This window comes from Strix uralensis, chromosome 10 (genome assembly GCF_047716275.1).
Source record: "Strix uralensis isolate ZFMK-TIS-50842 chromosome 10, bStrUra1, whole genome shotgun sequence".
Lineage (NCBI taxonomy): Eukaryota > Metazoa > Chordata > Aves > Strigiformes > Strigidae > Strix > Strix uralensis.
In genome coordinates this window covers 16164331-16180803 of record NC_133981.1, presented here as the reverse complement: position 1 = coordinate 16180803, position 16473 = coordinate 16164331, and the positions used below count along the sequence as shown (strand labels likewise).

Sequence of the window (16473 nt, the reverse complement as noted above, 5' to 3'; positions counted from 1 at the left end):
TTGTGGTTGCTGTTAAATTTTACATAAATGTCTGGCCATTTGTAGTGCTGCTTGGGTGGGTTGTTGTCAATATAGCAAACTGTTATAGTGATTCACTGTATTGCTTGTCACTTCATGAATTTCTGTAAAATGGACCTTTTACAGTATATGCCAGATAAGGTGTACTCTGGATGTTGCTGATTTTTTTTACCTTGTCTAATTCTTCTAACATTTTCAGTTAATACATAATGATCATTGCTTTTAAGAGAGATTGCCTATTGTATGAAGAGGAAGCTGTAAAATGTGTCTTGTGTCATTAACCTATATGTTTTACTATTGTTCTTATCAGAGAGCAGAGTTGCAAATTTAAGAGAATTTTATCTTTATTGAAATAGAACTAATATTTTCTTGTAGTCATTTTGTTTTAATTGTAAAATGTGTGAGCTTTCATTAAAGTTTGGAATAAGAGTTAAGGAGAATTAACTGAATGGCTAATGCCAGAGGACAGAGATTGATCTTAAATGCAGCTTTCAAAGTAAATATTGGAGAAGGAAATCACGTTACAATGAGACTTTGATGCTAGCATATAACAACTTCAAAAACTTCAAGAACCTTTCTGTGTTTATAAGTATTGTGGTTTTATGTCCATATGATAAACTGGATGTTGGTTTCACATTCTTTAGACTTACAATAGCCGATAGACTGATACTTTTCAGTCCATTTTTCAAAGTAAATTGCAATATATTTTAGTAGGAAAATGCATTCTCTACATGTCCAGTTAGAGTTGATTAGACACTGGTTAATCAGTCTTTTCTGCTCCTAGAAATAAAATAGTTTTATTATTTTAGTTCCAGAATTAATATAAGAAAGTATTTTATGTATACTCCTGTACTGTAGCTGTACTGTGGCGTTTTACTAGAGAGTCAAAATACCTGCATAATGAAGAAATAATATTCAATAATGTTCAACAGTAAAAATACTGTATGCTGCCATGCATTGAGAATTTTAATGGGCACTTAAAATAAGATCAATAATTTAAATTAATAAAAGGTAAATCTGTGATTTTTTGGGGGTTAATTTCAGAACAAATTCTCTGTGGTAAGATACAACACACTGAAAATATGAGAATAGCAGTAGTTGATAATCCCAGAGTTATGCTAGTAACATGGATTTCAGTTCTGTGTTAGCTTTTATTTAAAATAGGATTAATGGTATCAAACTACTGACAGTTTAGTGTTTTGAAACCGTTCTGTGGGATAATATGAAAACTCTAATAATTTCTCTAGGTTCCTTGTGGAATTTAATCTGTGCAGTTGGTGGCACTCTGATCTAACAGCAAAAGGTAAGTGCAATTTTTTCTTCCTGGCCATAAAGGCAGAAATGCCTAGATTAATTGGATTTTTGAAATTCAGATGTGCATAAAATGTTTTAGATTAAATAATAAACGTCTGATAACAATAGTTTGGCTCCCATGTCAGCATCCTCTTCTTTGTTAATGTTTCCCAAAACACAAGACAATTAAGATCTTCTATGAATAACCACAATGTACTTTTGTGTACTCTAAGAGTACAATACACTTATAATGGAAAAGTTAAAATCATAGATAATGATTAAATGATTTTTAAAAACATTTCCCTTCATTCCAAAACAGTCTTTGTGAATAAAGCAATTGCACTAGCCTTTTTCTGCTTATATTGCATTTTTTCTAGAGCTGCTGTATTATGTAGGGGAGTTGTGCTGGAAAATGTCATTTCAACAAAAGTCCAGAGGAACATGGTCATCTCAATGTAGTTTCATATGAAAATAATTTTTAAGGCTTAAGATAGTAAATGTTATGCTTTTATTTTTAAACAAGACTGGTTAAAACTGTATTTTGTTTTACCATTCCATTTAAAATAGACATTTTAAAGTAATAAAATCTAGATTAATTAAAATTCCATTTACTCAAAATATTTTTTTTTTTAAATGTGGAGGCTTCATTTGAAATAATGAAATTTTAACAGTTCCCATAAGAACTGGCAGTTTTCAATGTCAACCGTCTCATATTTTAGCAGACTTTTTATGGCATTTCAAAAGTGTTGCTCAAGAGTAAAGGGCTAATTTACAAGAGCAGTGCTCTTCAGTTGGCTATTTCATAGGCAAATTATGCTGCATGCTGTTTACTGCTATAATGATTTAAGCTGAATTCTTCAGCCTCATATTTGCAGATTTGCATATTCCTTACCAAAGCAGGGGATAAAATTGCTACTTTAGGCTTCAGTTAATATTTGCAATGCCTGGATACTAGGCTGTCTTTATGCCAAATATCCTGTCTGATGTTAAGGTATTGGGAAAATGGAACATATTGATGCCCTGGAATATTCCAGTATTCCCTATAGTAGTAAGATGCTGGAGCTCTTCTAGCAGAAAGATCTATCCTGGAGCAACCAGAAGGTATGACAGTAAATGTCAAAGCACATGTCAGACTACTGCCTAACATGCTGTAAATGCTGTGTAGGGAGAAGGGGGTGCTGAGATGGGTGTCTCCTGGAGGTGAAGATTTCATAAGAGCCTTCTGGAAATTTAGGTGTATGAACTTAGTATAGCCTTCCCCATACTGATGTAAACTGTACACTGCATTGCAGCACTGAAGCCAATTCTGTTCCATGAACAGCGAGCCCCATGTAGGTTGGATGCACATATACAAATAGAGCTTCATGAGAACCAGCCAGACACTATTTGCTTTTGGGGCTGCTTCGTAATCAGCAGTGCCTAAAAAGGTCTTCTAAAACCCAAGACGAACTCCAGTGATTTCCAAAACCACGGTGAAAAACGTCTCTTGCACTGATGGCTGTGAAGGACAGTAGGGTTTGCTGTGCTAGACCAAGAAAATTCAAAACTGTTCCTTTTATCTGAAGAGGAATGGCAGGTATGCCAGTCTTAGTCCTTGGTGTTTGCAGAACAGCGCAAAGCAGCCAGTGTAGGAAATTGGTAACTTTTTTGATGTTTTTTCAAGTGTACTGTACAAATATTCCTTAATATATCCTGACATGAAACATCCAATGGCACTTGCATTGTATGTTAGGGAAAATATGCTTTAAAAACAGCACCCTTCATCATCTCATGAAAATGAATGTCTGTTTTGTAATTTAAGCATGTTTAGAGACGACAGACATTAATAACTTGCAACCTTTCTTTTCTTAAAGACAAAACTATTATTACAGCACTTTGACAGACAAGCATGATTGAGGGATTTTCATTCATGTTTTAGTTGAAAGTGGAGTTTTAACTACACAATTCACTTACTCCATTTCTTTGATGAGTAAGAATATTGAACATACCCCCTCATCATGCTCATTGAAATGTCATCATTTTTATGGTACTGCTTGCCCAGTTCAAATTTGGTTAGGTAGTGACAGTTGTTCAGAAACCAGTATGTGTTAGTAAAGCAAAAGCAAGAGAGATTTCACAAGAAGGAAGTCGTCCGGAGAGAAAAGCACGTGCTTAGGTATGTTGTTCTGTAGATGCTATGTTACCACTAAGAGTTGTAATAATTACGACTGCACTTCATGAAATTAAAACTAATGAACTTGCACATTTTTTTACTTAACAATGTTTAGCAAAGCTCAGAAAAAAGATCAATTCCTCTAATGGGGAAATTGCTTCCTGCTCAAATTGTGACATTAATAGAGCATCACATATTATGAAGATCCTAGAAGGTCCACACACACTTGCCAATTTACCAAACCCTAGTATGAAAAACAGTTCTGCACAAGATCTTGTAATCTCAATCACATTTGTAAATGAGAGAAGAAACATGCCCTAAACCAAGGGCAACCTCATCATCTTCTGGACTCTAATGAGGTGCTGGAAATCTGAGACCCATGGATCTTTGGCAATCTCTTTGTTACACAAGCCATATGTTGATATAAGTGAGGGTAGACCCAAAATACAGGTGATAAATTTCAGTCATTCTTGGCAACAGATAAGGAGAACAGAACAGAAAGGGAGAAGGTACAGCAGAGCTAGTCAGACAATTTTTTTAAAAAATGCTAAATTGTTAAATGTGTCACGACCTTACTGAAAACATCAGAAATAACAAAACTTTTCTGACCAACTTTAGTACTTCCCTTGAAATCTGTGCATTTGGGGGAATATTTTTTTTAAATTATATACAAAAATTATGAACAGTTCAGAAATGCATGTCCTAGTGTGTGATTGCAAATGCAGTTTTGGTCATTCCCCTGGCACTGTGCAGTAGATACACCACTGGCTCTGAAACAGATTATCTTGAATGGAAGATCTGTCGAGTCCAGGAGCCTGTTTAGTGTAATCTATTTTTGTCATACCTTGTCTTGTTTTCTCACTTAGCAATTAGTTTAAGATAGACTTAACATTTGTGCTGATGTGCAAGTGTATCTCTGTGTTAAGAATGAAGGGGTGATGAAGAAAAAGAAAGGGAATGAGAGAGAGACATTGTCCAACAGATACCTCAGTGTGAGAGTCAGAAGAGCTGCCTTCAGTTCCCAGCTTTGCTGCTGCTGCCCTGTAGTTTGACCTTGAACCAGTCTCACTGCTTCCTAGTACCTCAGTTTCCCATCTTTAAGATGTAAGTAGTTCACTGCAAGGGCTTCAGATTAAAAGTGTTACGGAGTCTTAATTACTACTACTTTGGGAAGCAGATAACAAGCATTGGTTCTGAGCAAAGTAATACTTCTGCCCCCCACCCACAGAGTTATTCTAACTGATGAAACTCTTTCCCAAGCTGTAATCCAAAAAAGTGTTCTGGCTTCAGTAAAATGTACCACAATTTAGATATCAGATAAATGTAAACCCCCGTACATAGTAGTGATGCACAAGTCCATCTTGAATTACAGAGAAAGAAAAAAAGCTTGTGCATAAATGTAAAGTAGGTTGGCAATGGCTAAGCCATGAATAACTACTTTAACAGTTATGTCTTACAAAATTACATTCCATGGATAAACTTTTTTTTTTTTTTAATTGAAAAAATAGTGTTATGCACTGCCTAGGAAATCTCACAGGGTGGCAGAAGCTGAGTAACATTTCCGTTCTCTGTGAGCTCTGTAATACAGCATCTCATGTTGTTCAGAATTTTGTGTGCTGTTCTTCCCATGTTAACATCAAGATATTTTTTCCTGTGCCTATAGCGCAGAGGTTGAAACAAACCCTAGAGCCCTGTGATACTGAATATCCAGCTTTTGTTTCCGAACGCACTATAAAGGAGACCATGGGGAATATTGCTTGCGATGACTGTTTCAAGTAAGCCCTTTCAATTTTTTTTATACAACTGTTTGTGACAAAGCAATAAAACTGAATTATTCAAGGTTGTGTTGAAGAACGTACAAGTCTGTTATGTTTTGTCTTATATAATGACCTCTGTCAGGGTGTCATTTCTCTTATTACAGTGGTCATTTAAAAGCTTGATACTCAGAAATTAAAGCAGTGCCTGTTATTTTCTACCAAAAAATGTAAAAACAGTAGAGGTTTATGCTAATTTCAAAGAGTAGTGAATGTTTTAAGACTTTTCCTGGACACAGGCAGCATTCTACGGGCATATTCTGTAAAGATTTAGATACAGAACGGTAAGTGCTGTTAGCTCTCCTGTAAAGGAGTGAAACCCTGCTGGATAGGTTAGAAATTCCCTTGTGGTACAGTGAAATCTGGTTGTTTTACTTGAATACCATACAGTGTTTCCTTCTTAGAATTGTTAGGCTAAAGAGTGGGAGAGGATTAAATCTATCCTCCAAACTTTCAGTGCTGAGAAGCTGAGTTAATAGCAACAAATCTCATGTCGGTGCCACAACCTTGTCTGTTCTACCAGTGCTACTGTAAAGTTGTCCTTCATAGGGTTAAAAGAAGAGGAAGACTTCAGTCTAGCTTTCCTCCTTCATACTGAAAATGTCTTTTCTCTACATTTAGTGTCCATGTCCAGTGATATTTTTACTGTAGTTATGGTACATTTTAATTGAAGAATTGCATAGGTATTGTTTATGCAAATTTCTGTACTTCAGTAAGTCCCTTAATTGGATTTCCTTTATGCTGAGAGGTCATCACCACAAATGAGATTAGTATTTACAGTAATAATTTGTCTATCAATATAAATGTCAGGAAGAATTTATAAGTTAAAAATTGTTACAACTCTCCCTTTCCAGACTATATCAATACGCAATTAGTAAATAAATGTGAAAACTTCTCTTTGAAGTCAATAGGTGTGTTTCTGGACTTGCTCCTAAATTTTCTTCTCAATGTCTTCATTGTTTTAAAACAGAAATAGGAGTAAGTTCACTGGAGATAAATTTTAAGTGCTAGTATTTGCTTTTAATTTGCTGCTGACCAACTTTTAATTATAAGGAAATTATTAATGCCTAGTATGAATAATTGTTTTTATATGGCTTTGTGGGATAGAAGTATGAAAGTGCTTTGTAAATTGATTTTAGGGAACCCTTTAAGTATAACAGTAGGTCCCACTGCCTGAAAAGTACAAACTCAACAAAATCAAGCTGTGATTTTTCCACTTGACATATCAAATACAATGTATGTTACACTGCTACGAGTACTTCATGCCAGCATTGCAAAATTCAAGCAGCCTTATTTTGTGATCATTTAGCAGAAGATTGTGGAGAAGTTGTTCGTCAGATTGTCATACATATCTGGAAGTGTTTGAGGCCAGGTTGTACAGGACTTTGAGGAACCTGGTCTAGTGGAAGTTGTCCCTGCCCATGGCAGGGGGGTTGGAACTGGATGATCTTTAAGGTCCCTTCCAACCCAAACCATTCTATGATTCTAGGATTCTGTCTAAATATTGCAAACAGACATGATTCCATGAAAAGAAGATTAATTTAACAGGACCAGGTTTTCTCAAAGGAATGCAGATTTTAGTCTGTTTTCTTAGGTAACTTCAGGTCAAAGGAAATAACTTTCAAAAATAACACAATTCTGCAATACTTGGACAGCACTGAGTTGGAAACTGAGTTTAGTGAAAATTATAGTATTTCAAAAATAATGCGCTAAGATCTTTTTCATAGAAAAACATTTTGTGTTCCACAGTGGAACAAAAAAATAAAAGAAAACTCTGTAAGTTACAAACTGATCTCAAGGCACCCATTATTTTTCTCCACAAGCAATGACAAAACCTAAAGAAATAATCCAGAAGAACTATTAGATTCTCATGGGAAAGTTCTTCATTACACCGTTTACCCACTGTCATTAACAATCTACAAATTGCATCTAAGATTGCAGACTGCATTGGATTCCAAATGTTTTTGTTATAACCCAGGACACTTTCCCGCAGAACAGCTAAGGAATTTGACCCAAAGTCCTTTGTAGACCTACATCTTCTGACCCAGTTTTTTATTTCATGGCCTCAGTACCAATAAATATTTTTACAAGCGAGTGTATCGCTTAATACTTGTACTTTAAGAATGATGGGCTCAATCAGTCAAAATTAGGGTTCAACCTTGTATCCAGTGGGTCTTGAACTGACACAGTGTTCAGGGGTCAATCTGCACAGCATCTGTTGCATACTAGGCTCTTGATTCAGATCCCTGAGTCAGTGGGATTATTTTCTGTGTCCCCCTTGGATTGTGTTAGAGATTAATCTGTTTGTGAGAGATTAATCTACTTGCAAATGTTGATTACAAATATAAAAAGATATTTGTAAATATTTAGCTGAATATACACTCACTCTAATAATGCAAACCTATTGGAAAGGCACTGGAAAAGTCAGTATGTTGTGAACAGGTTTGTAAACAAAAACTTGTGCAAATACTCTGCTGCAAGAAAGTTTGTGTCATGTTGCTCATTCAAGTCACTGTCTTTTGTTCCTACAGTGTCAGGCACTGCTGTAGAGCTCTTGTCTGAAAATGGAGACTAATAGCAGTCTCAGTAGAAGTAGAAATGGTGACTGATGTTAATTGAAACCATATAATATTACTTAGATAAGACATTCTGGAGCACGAATACTATTTTAATTGCTACCAAAGTCACAGTCAAAGTCAACAAAGTCACTTAGTGCGAGTCAGAGGCTTAGTCTTACTCCATCCTGGGTGTGCTGTTACTGATCTTATAATACTCCACACTTCACAGTTACCAAGGGGAACAGTTACCAACTGTAGTTATGAAAACTAAGCCTTGTTCTTATAAATGTTTCCAGTTGTGGGTGCTTGGATTCGAATCAAAGTATCCTCACAAATAAATCACACAGTAGAAAGGACTACATGCTAATTATTTCATAAATAGCTAGCTCACCTTTTCAGCCATCTCTGAAAACTTATTCAGTCAGTGTAAGGGCACCTATACACTTAAGTGGACTTTGAGTCAGGTACTAAATGTATACAGACATATAAAATACACTCTCTATATGTAAACTTATCTCTTACTAGCAAAAAATAAATGCTACTTAGGGATAATTTGCAATGCTTAAAAACAATTTTCAAAAATATAGGTTTTATTAAGAAAGCAGGAGCCTGAAAGAAAATACGAATTAACATAAGAATGTCATTAGGGTCAGGGTTTGGCTGTCCCACCCCATAATTTGTTGTTATTCAATATCCCAACGATTATTAAATTAATCTGTTATTTAAACAGCAATCAAAAACAAGTCAACCCACATTTTCTAAGCACTGTCAACAAGAGAGGAAAAACTGGGATTTTTTAAAAATCAGAAATGCTTTCATATTTTCCAGTAAGCTATTCCCTTTTATAGCAAAAAACTAAAAAACTCCCAAAAAACAACCATTACTTCTGAAAACTCAAATGATAGACTGCTGAATGTTCTATGGCAGCTTCTGTGTTGGAGATAGTTAATTGCTAAAGAGAAATGGGTTTTGTTTATCAATGTCAACTGGCACTCTTTCTGTTGAGTCAGAACTGCACTAATGCCAAACGTACTTCGTATGGGTTTTAAAAGTGTTGTGCTGCTCAGTGATGTGTTTTTGATTTGACATTTAATTTGAAGTCTTTGGCTAAATTAGCATCTCAGTACTGCTTGCAGTTTTATGAGGTATTGCCCAGATGCATTAGCCAATTTTTAATACAAGTGTGTCAACCAAAGTTCTCTAACAGTTCTCACTAGTTACATTACCAGTTTTTGCCTTCTGGTGATCTCAGCATTGCAAAGTTTAATTGCTGATACTTAAAAAGCACTAAAAATGTCTAAGGAAAGCATCCTTAGAAAGACAAAGTTGTCGTTATAAATTAGAAAGGATGATGGCTGTTATGATATTTAACCAGAGAAAGTGAACTGATCTTTTTTAGGATATCCACTCATCTGTTCGTAGAACACATACAAAAAAGTTTTCTCTAATTGCAAATCTTATTTTTGCTTGAAAATTCAGATGTTTTCATTTAGCTTCAGTTAGGAAAATATGATTAATTTCAACATTAACTCAGGCTGCAATGAATATGAGTATAGATCTTCTGTAGGCACAGGAACTTACTCATCTAACTATTTATACATTAAGTATATATTTTAAAATTTCAAAGTTGCAAGGAACCATTTGAGTGCATAGTTGCCAAATTTGAATGTTCAACTGTAAAAGCTATGGGCATGCAAACCAGGTAGCTGTTGCAATACAAATCAGGCAGCAGTTGCACAGTCAAATGCTTAAAACTCTGCCCTTTTAACCTCTCCTGTTCATGTGTGATGACATATTGGACTTGGATGCAGATCAAAAATCTGGCCTTACTTCCAGTGACCCAGGGAGAGGAGCCCCCTTCTCTTTTAATCACCCATGGGTCCACAAGGTCAATACCAAAAACCCAGAGAAACTGTTTTGTTCCCAGTTGATTCTCTGTGCGCAGTCTTAAGTCACAAAATAAAGAGAAAAGTAAATATGAGCCATAGTCTCAGTAAGGAAGCAAGGAAGTATGTAGCTACAATCATCCTAACCCTGGGAAAGACTTATGGGTGTGTTTTAATTATGCAAGATGAATGCAAGTGTTCCCTTTACTTTGTTGTATGTCACATGTAAATTGCCTATTAAATTGATAGGAACTACTTATTTGATTAAATGCCATCCCATGTATTATATGTTTGGCCCACTAGAGTGATAGTAAGCAGACAATTATTTAACAGGGAAAAACATCAATAAACCAAATGCCTTCTCTTGCTTTCTTATAGACGGGGCATTGAGTGCTGTTCATTGTCAATAAAAATAAGTAAATGGCAGTGGAATTATAGTTAATTATAGTTCAGGATGACACTGAACCCTTCATGTGGATTTATAATGGCAAATTTCAGACTTGTCCACTGAATGCGTTTATTTGGCATCAACAGATAAATAACAATACAAATTACATTCAGATTGTTCAGGGCATGAGTATATTAATGTCAGGAACAGTGCAATCTGCAGACATAAAAATGGTAATGGTTTTTAAAAACCACTTAAACTTGAGACATACCACCATTTGCCGAAGTATTTCTGCATTTCTTTCTCAGTAGAGGCTTGCCAAACTACTGTACTTGATCGTGTTTAAAATGTGTAAATAAATACTCAGTTCAATTTCCCATGAAATAAATAATAATTTGTCTTTTCAGATGTAGTTAGTTTACTTCTAAACAAATCAGCTTGCCCCATAAAACAAGCAAAGTATCGAGGGCCAATTTCTTCTCATTTGGAGCTCTATGTACATCAGAATATCACTGTAGATTTCTTGGAGTAGTTTGGGCAGTAAATTATAGTCAGTCTTCTAGAAGACATTTTGGGTTGTATTCATTTTACTGTATCCATCCTACAGGACCCTGAAGAAAGCCAAATGTTCTCTATATTTCACCATACTTTGTTTAGACTGTATGTTTTTGCATGCTTGCTTTTTCAGCAACCATGACAAGTGACAAGTACACATGTGATACCATGCACACAAATTGAGTCACAGGTGTGCTATAGTCAAACTGCTTACTGCTGATCTTGGCAATGTTGAATAGATCTTAATTTCTGTGAGCTTGCTTAGATGTGCATGGAAGTCAAGGAGTATCTTCAAGGGAAACTCAATATTTTGCATACCTCAGTAGTTAATTGTTGAAGTGTCAAGAATCAAAATCTTAGTCTATAGAGTCATTTTGCACCTCTGTTTTGAAAATCAGATCTTCCAGACTTGCAGAATACTCATGAGCGTTAAAAAGTCTTTATATTTTTGTATACATTTTGTATCAGAAGTAGTGTGGCCAGCAGGGACAGGGAAGGGATCTTACCCCTGTACTCGGCACCGGTGAGGCCGCACCTCGATTACTGTGTTCAGTTTTGGGCCCCTCACTACAAAAAGGACATTGAATTACTCGAGCGTGTCCAGAGAAGGGCAACGAAACTGGTGCAGGGTCTGGAGCACAGGTCTTATGAGGAGTGGCTGAGGGAACTGGGGGTGTTTAGTCTGGAGAAGAGGAGGCTGAGGGGAGACCTCATCGCCCTCTACAACTACCTGAAAGGAGGGCACAGAGAGCTGGGGATGAGTCTCTTTAACAAAGTGACAAGCGACAGGACAAGAGGGAATGGCCTCAAGTTGCACCAGGGAAGGTTTAGACTAGATATTAGGAAGCATTTCTTTAATTTAATTAAATAATTAAAAATTTGTATGAATGCCATAATATATAGAGTTGTGTAGTCTCATGTATATCAAAGATGTCTTGAAATAAGAAAACTTATTAAAATTGGAAAACATTGCAGTGAATTTTTAAAGCCAGGCACACTTGTGAAGAATTGCTAATACTAGGAGATTCATTTCAGTTTATAATATATTCATATTATAGTCGAATTGCTGAAAAACAACACAAACATGACTTAGGCATCTGTACATGTAGCACTTGTCTTTATAAAGTGATTGAGAGCTTACTGGATTATTAATAGCCTTTAACTTGGAAAAATAACATGAATCTTAAGATTTGAGTGCTGTGCAGGGAACATTCATATATTACCTAAAATTTTATAGAGTTTTAACTAGCTATTGAGAAGATAACATGCAGTGCACTTAATTCTTTCGGATGTGGACTTCTAAATCTTTGCTAAAGTTTTATTTACAGAAATAAATTAACAACATCCTTGCAAAGCACACTGTGGGCACGCCCAATGAGCACTTTAGTTCTAGGATTTATTACACTTTTAATGTGAAGCTCCTGACCTTCTCTGGTTTTTATACTTCAGTTTGTGTTGTGTAGCTCTTTGCTAAAGCCATATTGTCCTTGTAGATTAGACTAGACCTAAAGCTGTGGAAAAGAGTAGTTACCAATTCATGCAATTCAAAAGTTACTTTTACAATGTCATGTGATATTTGTGAGCCCTCCTCAATTAGAAGAAATCAATTGGCTTTTTAATCTTTAAATTATATTTAGAATCTGTCTTAGAAATCATCTCGTATTTTAAAAACATTATCTGAGATGTCTCTCAATGCAAACCACAGGTACTTAAGTAGGGCTAAAAAAACTGCTGAAAACACATGTTGGCTAACATGCTATAGCAGAACTGCATTTTTCGGTCCGGATAGCTTGTCAGACCTATCGTTGTCCTACTAGCCAGGTGCCACTGTCACAAAGCAAAGTCCAAGCTTTAAGAGACCTTTCACATGATTTGCTTTGTGCTGATTACTGTATCTTCTCTGTTGTTCATTGTGAGCAGTTTATCACAGAATCAAGTACCCACTCTGCCCATGGAGACTCACTCATGCCACACTCTCAGCTCAGGTTTGTTCAGGGGTATGAACCTTGACTCATATTTAAAGTTTGTGGATTCCTGAGCTTGATTTCTTTGCAAAAATTTTGCAGTCCATTTTAACCCTAGTGATCTGAAACTCTCCGTTATCTTATATCCTCGTAAGGGTGGGTGGCTGGACTAGAAAATGTAGGAGCATTGTCAAATTCCTCATTACACAAAATACTTTTTTTCATCCTAAAGTCTCTACACTCAAAGCTTTGGATGTTTGTAACATTTCTAATATGCAGTTGGTAAAGTACTCTTATCTGAGCATCAGTTATTTGAGAAAGCACCCCCTGACTCATAATGAAAGAGGAATGGCACTTCTGGGGTTTCCTATCTGAAACGAAGTGGTTGCCAACCATGCCACAGTTCTCTGGGGTTGCAAGCCTTTGGCAGACACTGGAAAGATGAGGATGATATTGTTCATTTAAACCCTTGATTCTAAACTTTGCTTTGACTAAGTATGTTTATACTGACACCAAATTGTGCTACAGTCAGTCAGGCTATATGTGGTAGCACTTTTTACAGATTTTTACAGATTTTACTATCATGGGGTCAGGTTACAGGCCTGAGGCTGAGAGTTTATCTGTCTCTTTTTAAATGAGAGAACCACTAGCTGCTTTTTTTTATATACTTTAACTGCCCCAGCTCTCAGAAATGTTGTTATTGGCCTATATGTTATTTTTATAAATTGTATTAAAGATATTCCATTCTCTATCATTTATTAAAAAAAAAAAAAACAAACAGAAAAAAACAACACAAAAAAACAAGTAGCCCAACTTGACTGTGATATAAACATTTCATTCATTCATTTAAAAAATGTGATAAGTGAGAGAAATGTGGGTTGGAAATGTAGCCAGCAGCCTGGAAAGCACATGATAGGAGTTGGGAAACAGCACAGCGGATATCTGCAGTTCAGTTGAATGCTTAAAGTTTGTTCCAGACCATTAGGGTTGAACGTTTGCAACCAACAGTTATGTGAGTAACATATAAGTGCAGAATATTTTCCATTTACTGTACCCTGGTGCTGGTATGTTTTTTCTTTCTCTAAAAGATAGGAAAGATCAAATTTGACAGATATGAAATGTAATCCCAAAGTAACAACTAATCTTAATCCAAAATACTCAAGCTTCATTAATGCATTATGCAAAAAATACCCTGAAAGGCCCAGAGGGAAATGGCTGAATTTACAGACATGCTGAAGTATTGGAGCGCCCAGTGAGGGCTATCTGAGTTGAGCACCATGGAAATTCAGATTACTTTTTCACATCTTTGTGCATGTGTTTAGGTTGCCAATTTGAAAATATTGCCCTCAGTTTATTTCAGTTCAGTCTACTCACAGTGAAATTCTTCCATGCTTTGTAGCATTCATCTGTGTGGGCAAAACAAATAGTAGCAAAAAGATCTTTTCTGTTGCCTCCCAAAAATGATTGATATGATTATGTATGTGCAGGAGTGACATAGGCTAACATAATAATGAGATATTATTCTAGTCATAATCTGAATCTAAATCCTGCAGCCATCACTGTAACATTAAACATTAAAGCATTCCTATGGTCATTACAGAAACAAATGAAAAATACACATATGGATTTTTTTTCCCTTGAATCAGGCTGTTAAAGCTCCTGAGCATGAAATTAAAGATGAATCTTAACAGTGATTTAAATGTCTATAGGATTAAAATCCCGCCTAAGCCACATGTTTATCGTGACCACATACTCTATTGCACAGCACCTGTTGTCATGAGCACAGATATAATAGCAGCATATTTTTGTAATGTTAAAAAGATGTATACCGTTTGTAAAATACACCGTATAGATAAATCTTGCTTATGAACAAGTGCATTTTAAAGCAAAACACAGTGCACTATTTCTATGAGAAAACAAGAATTAAGTTTTAACTGGAAACACACAGCATTGTTTATGAACAAGTTGAATTGCTTTTAATATTGGTGTTGTGCTCAAATCATCCTCAAATTACAAAGAAATAACTTCCATTCTGCAGGAAAATGGGAAGATATTTTCTCTAAATTTTTTGGTTCCTCAAGTGTAGTCTTATCCTCTAAGTATCTTTAGAGTTCCATGCCGCTTGTCATTCATTTTGTTCCCTCAAACACTTTGCAACCTTCACAACTGAAGAAAGAAGAGGAAAATGGATCTGAAAATCAGATTTCTGAATGCTATTAGGAGGTTTATAACCATTCTTTGTTGTTGAAATAAGGCATGTAGCAGTGTCACTGGCCACCCGCTAGTGGCAGCATGGTTGTAAACCACGAGAAGGAAAACAGTTCAGTGCAAGTGACCAATAAATGATGGTATTTGGGATCCTCAGTCTGAATGGCCTAATAGGACTCTGTCCTCTCCACAGCTGTCTGGCCCACCATTAGTCCTATATAAAATATGCTGCATTCAACACATTTCCTTAGGATTGGACGTGTTTGGGGGTATGTAAGTGGCTGCTTAATAGTAGGGAAACCTCAGGTCTGTGTTCAGTTTATATCCTGTCCAAAACTTAACATCAGTGGACAAGGAAATGGATTATCTCTCCCACATGAAAATACAGAGACTAAGCTGTTTAACAGTAATATCGATTTCCTTTAATAGCAGGTGTTATAGTCAAGTAGTAGAGAGTAAACAACTTAAAGGTTAAGTTTGCTTAGCTGGACAAGACACATTTCTTGCATGTTTGAAATTGAATTACGTTAGCTTTGCCTGTTATGGATCCAGCTACATTAGGAAGGGAAAGTTGAAGTGAGCAGCATTTCAGAAACAAGATGCTAAGCCTACCAGATACAGATTTTGCACCTTATGATTCAGGTAGTTGTAATGAAGCAATAACCTGCATTAAGTAAGGAAATAAGTGACTTATAGAACTGTGTGATCTTCAATTTGACCAGGAAACTGATCTTCAGGAGATATAGAGCCTCATGACTACAGCAGCCAGGAAGAAAAAAGGGTCAAGCTCTGCCTTGCTACTGCTGTGCCTATTTTCATCAACGTAGGAGATGCTCTGAGATCCCTATGGGGACAGACTGCAGAGGCCCCACAACAAAGCCACCTGCTGCAGCAACTAATAACCTTCTTCCCTCTGTCCCTTTCCCACAGGGGACCAACACTGCTTGTCCTATCATCCCTGTCTTTTTCCCCCATCTTGGAACATCTCCCTCCTCTCCAGGGAGGTTTGTCCCTCTCCCAGTTGCCTTTCTGATACTTCGCCACCCCAGAAGTTCAGAGGCTGGAAGGTGAGAGGAAGAGAAAGAAGCACGTGGTGTGCAAAGAGGGCAGTGCAGCAAGGGTAGTGTCAGCTCAGTCCCTACTCCTCTGCTGCCCTGAGTATCTTCTAATTATTCCTCCTTACAGGAGAAAGTCATTCTTATAATAAGAAAAAGAGCTGACATTTTTGAAATTAGGTTGTTTTTGTGGTTTTTTTTAAACATAGTCTATGGAAGAAATTATTACGATAACAATATAATATATAACTGTATGAAAACTTTTATATATACAAGCAAAAGGAAAAGATTCAAATTGGAAGAAAACACGGGTTTGAATGTAGTGTGCCGGCTCTTTTAGAACAGGTGTTGTAGTCTGCACTTAGCTTTAGGCATTGCATTTCACCCGGTTCAGGATGTGTTTCTCTGCAAGATCACTATTCAGTCATTAAAGAAAGACCCTCCTGCAGAGGATGATTCGGATCACTGAACCCAAGCTCCTGCTCTGAATTATCCTTGAAGAGCCTGGGTCTCTGTGTGCACTCTGTTCAGAGTTGGAGATGATTACCCTTCTATGTAGGAACCTGGGTTACATGCATGAAG

The 16473-nt window shown here is 36.4% G+C and overlaps 1 protein-coding gene across 1 annotated transcript in view; it reads left to right on the top strand.

Annotated features, from left to right (window-relative positions):
- Positions 1-16473, top strand: part of CACNA2D3 (calcium voltage-gated channel auxiliary subunit alpha2delta 3) — a 468701-nt gene that overhangs the window by 445496 nt on the left and 6732 nt on the right. The window contains exons 34-35 of the mRNA XM_074879359.1: positions 1266-1321; positions 5127-5238. Coding sequence (XP_074735460.1) covers positions 1266-1321; positions 5127-5238 — 168 coding nt within the window. The remainder of the gene's footprint in view (positions 1-1265; positions 1322-5126; positions 5239-16473) is intronic.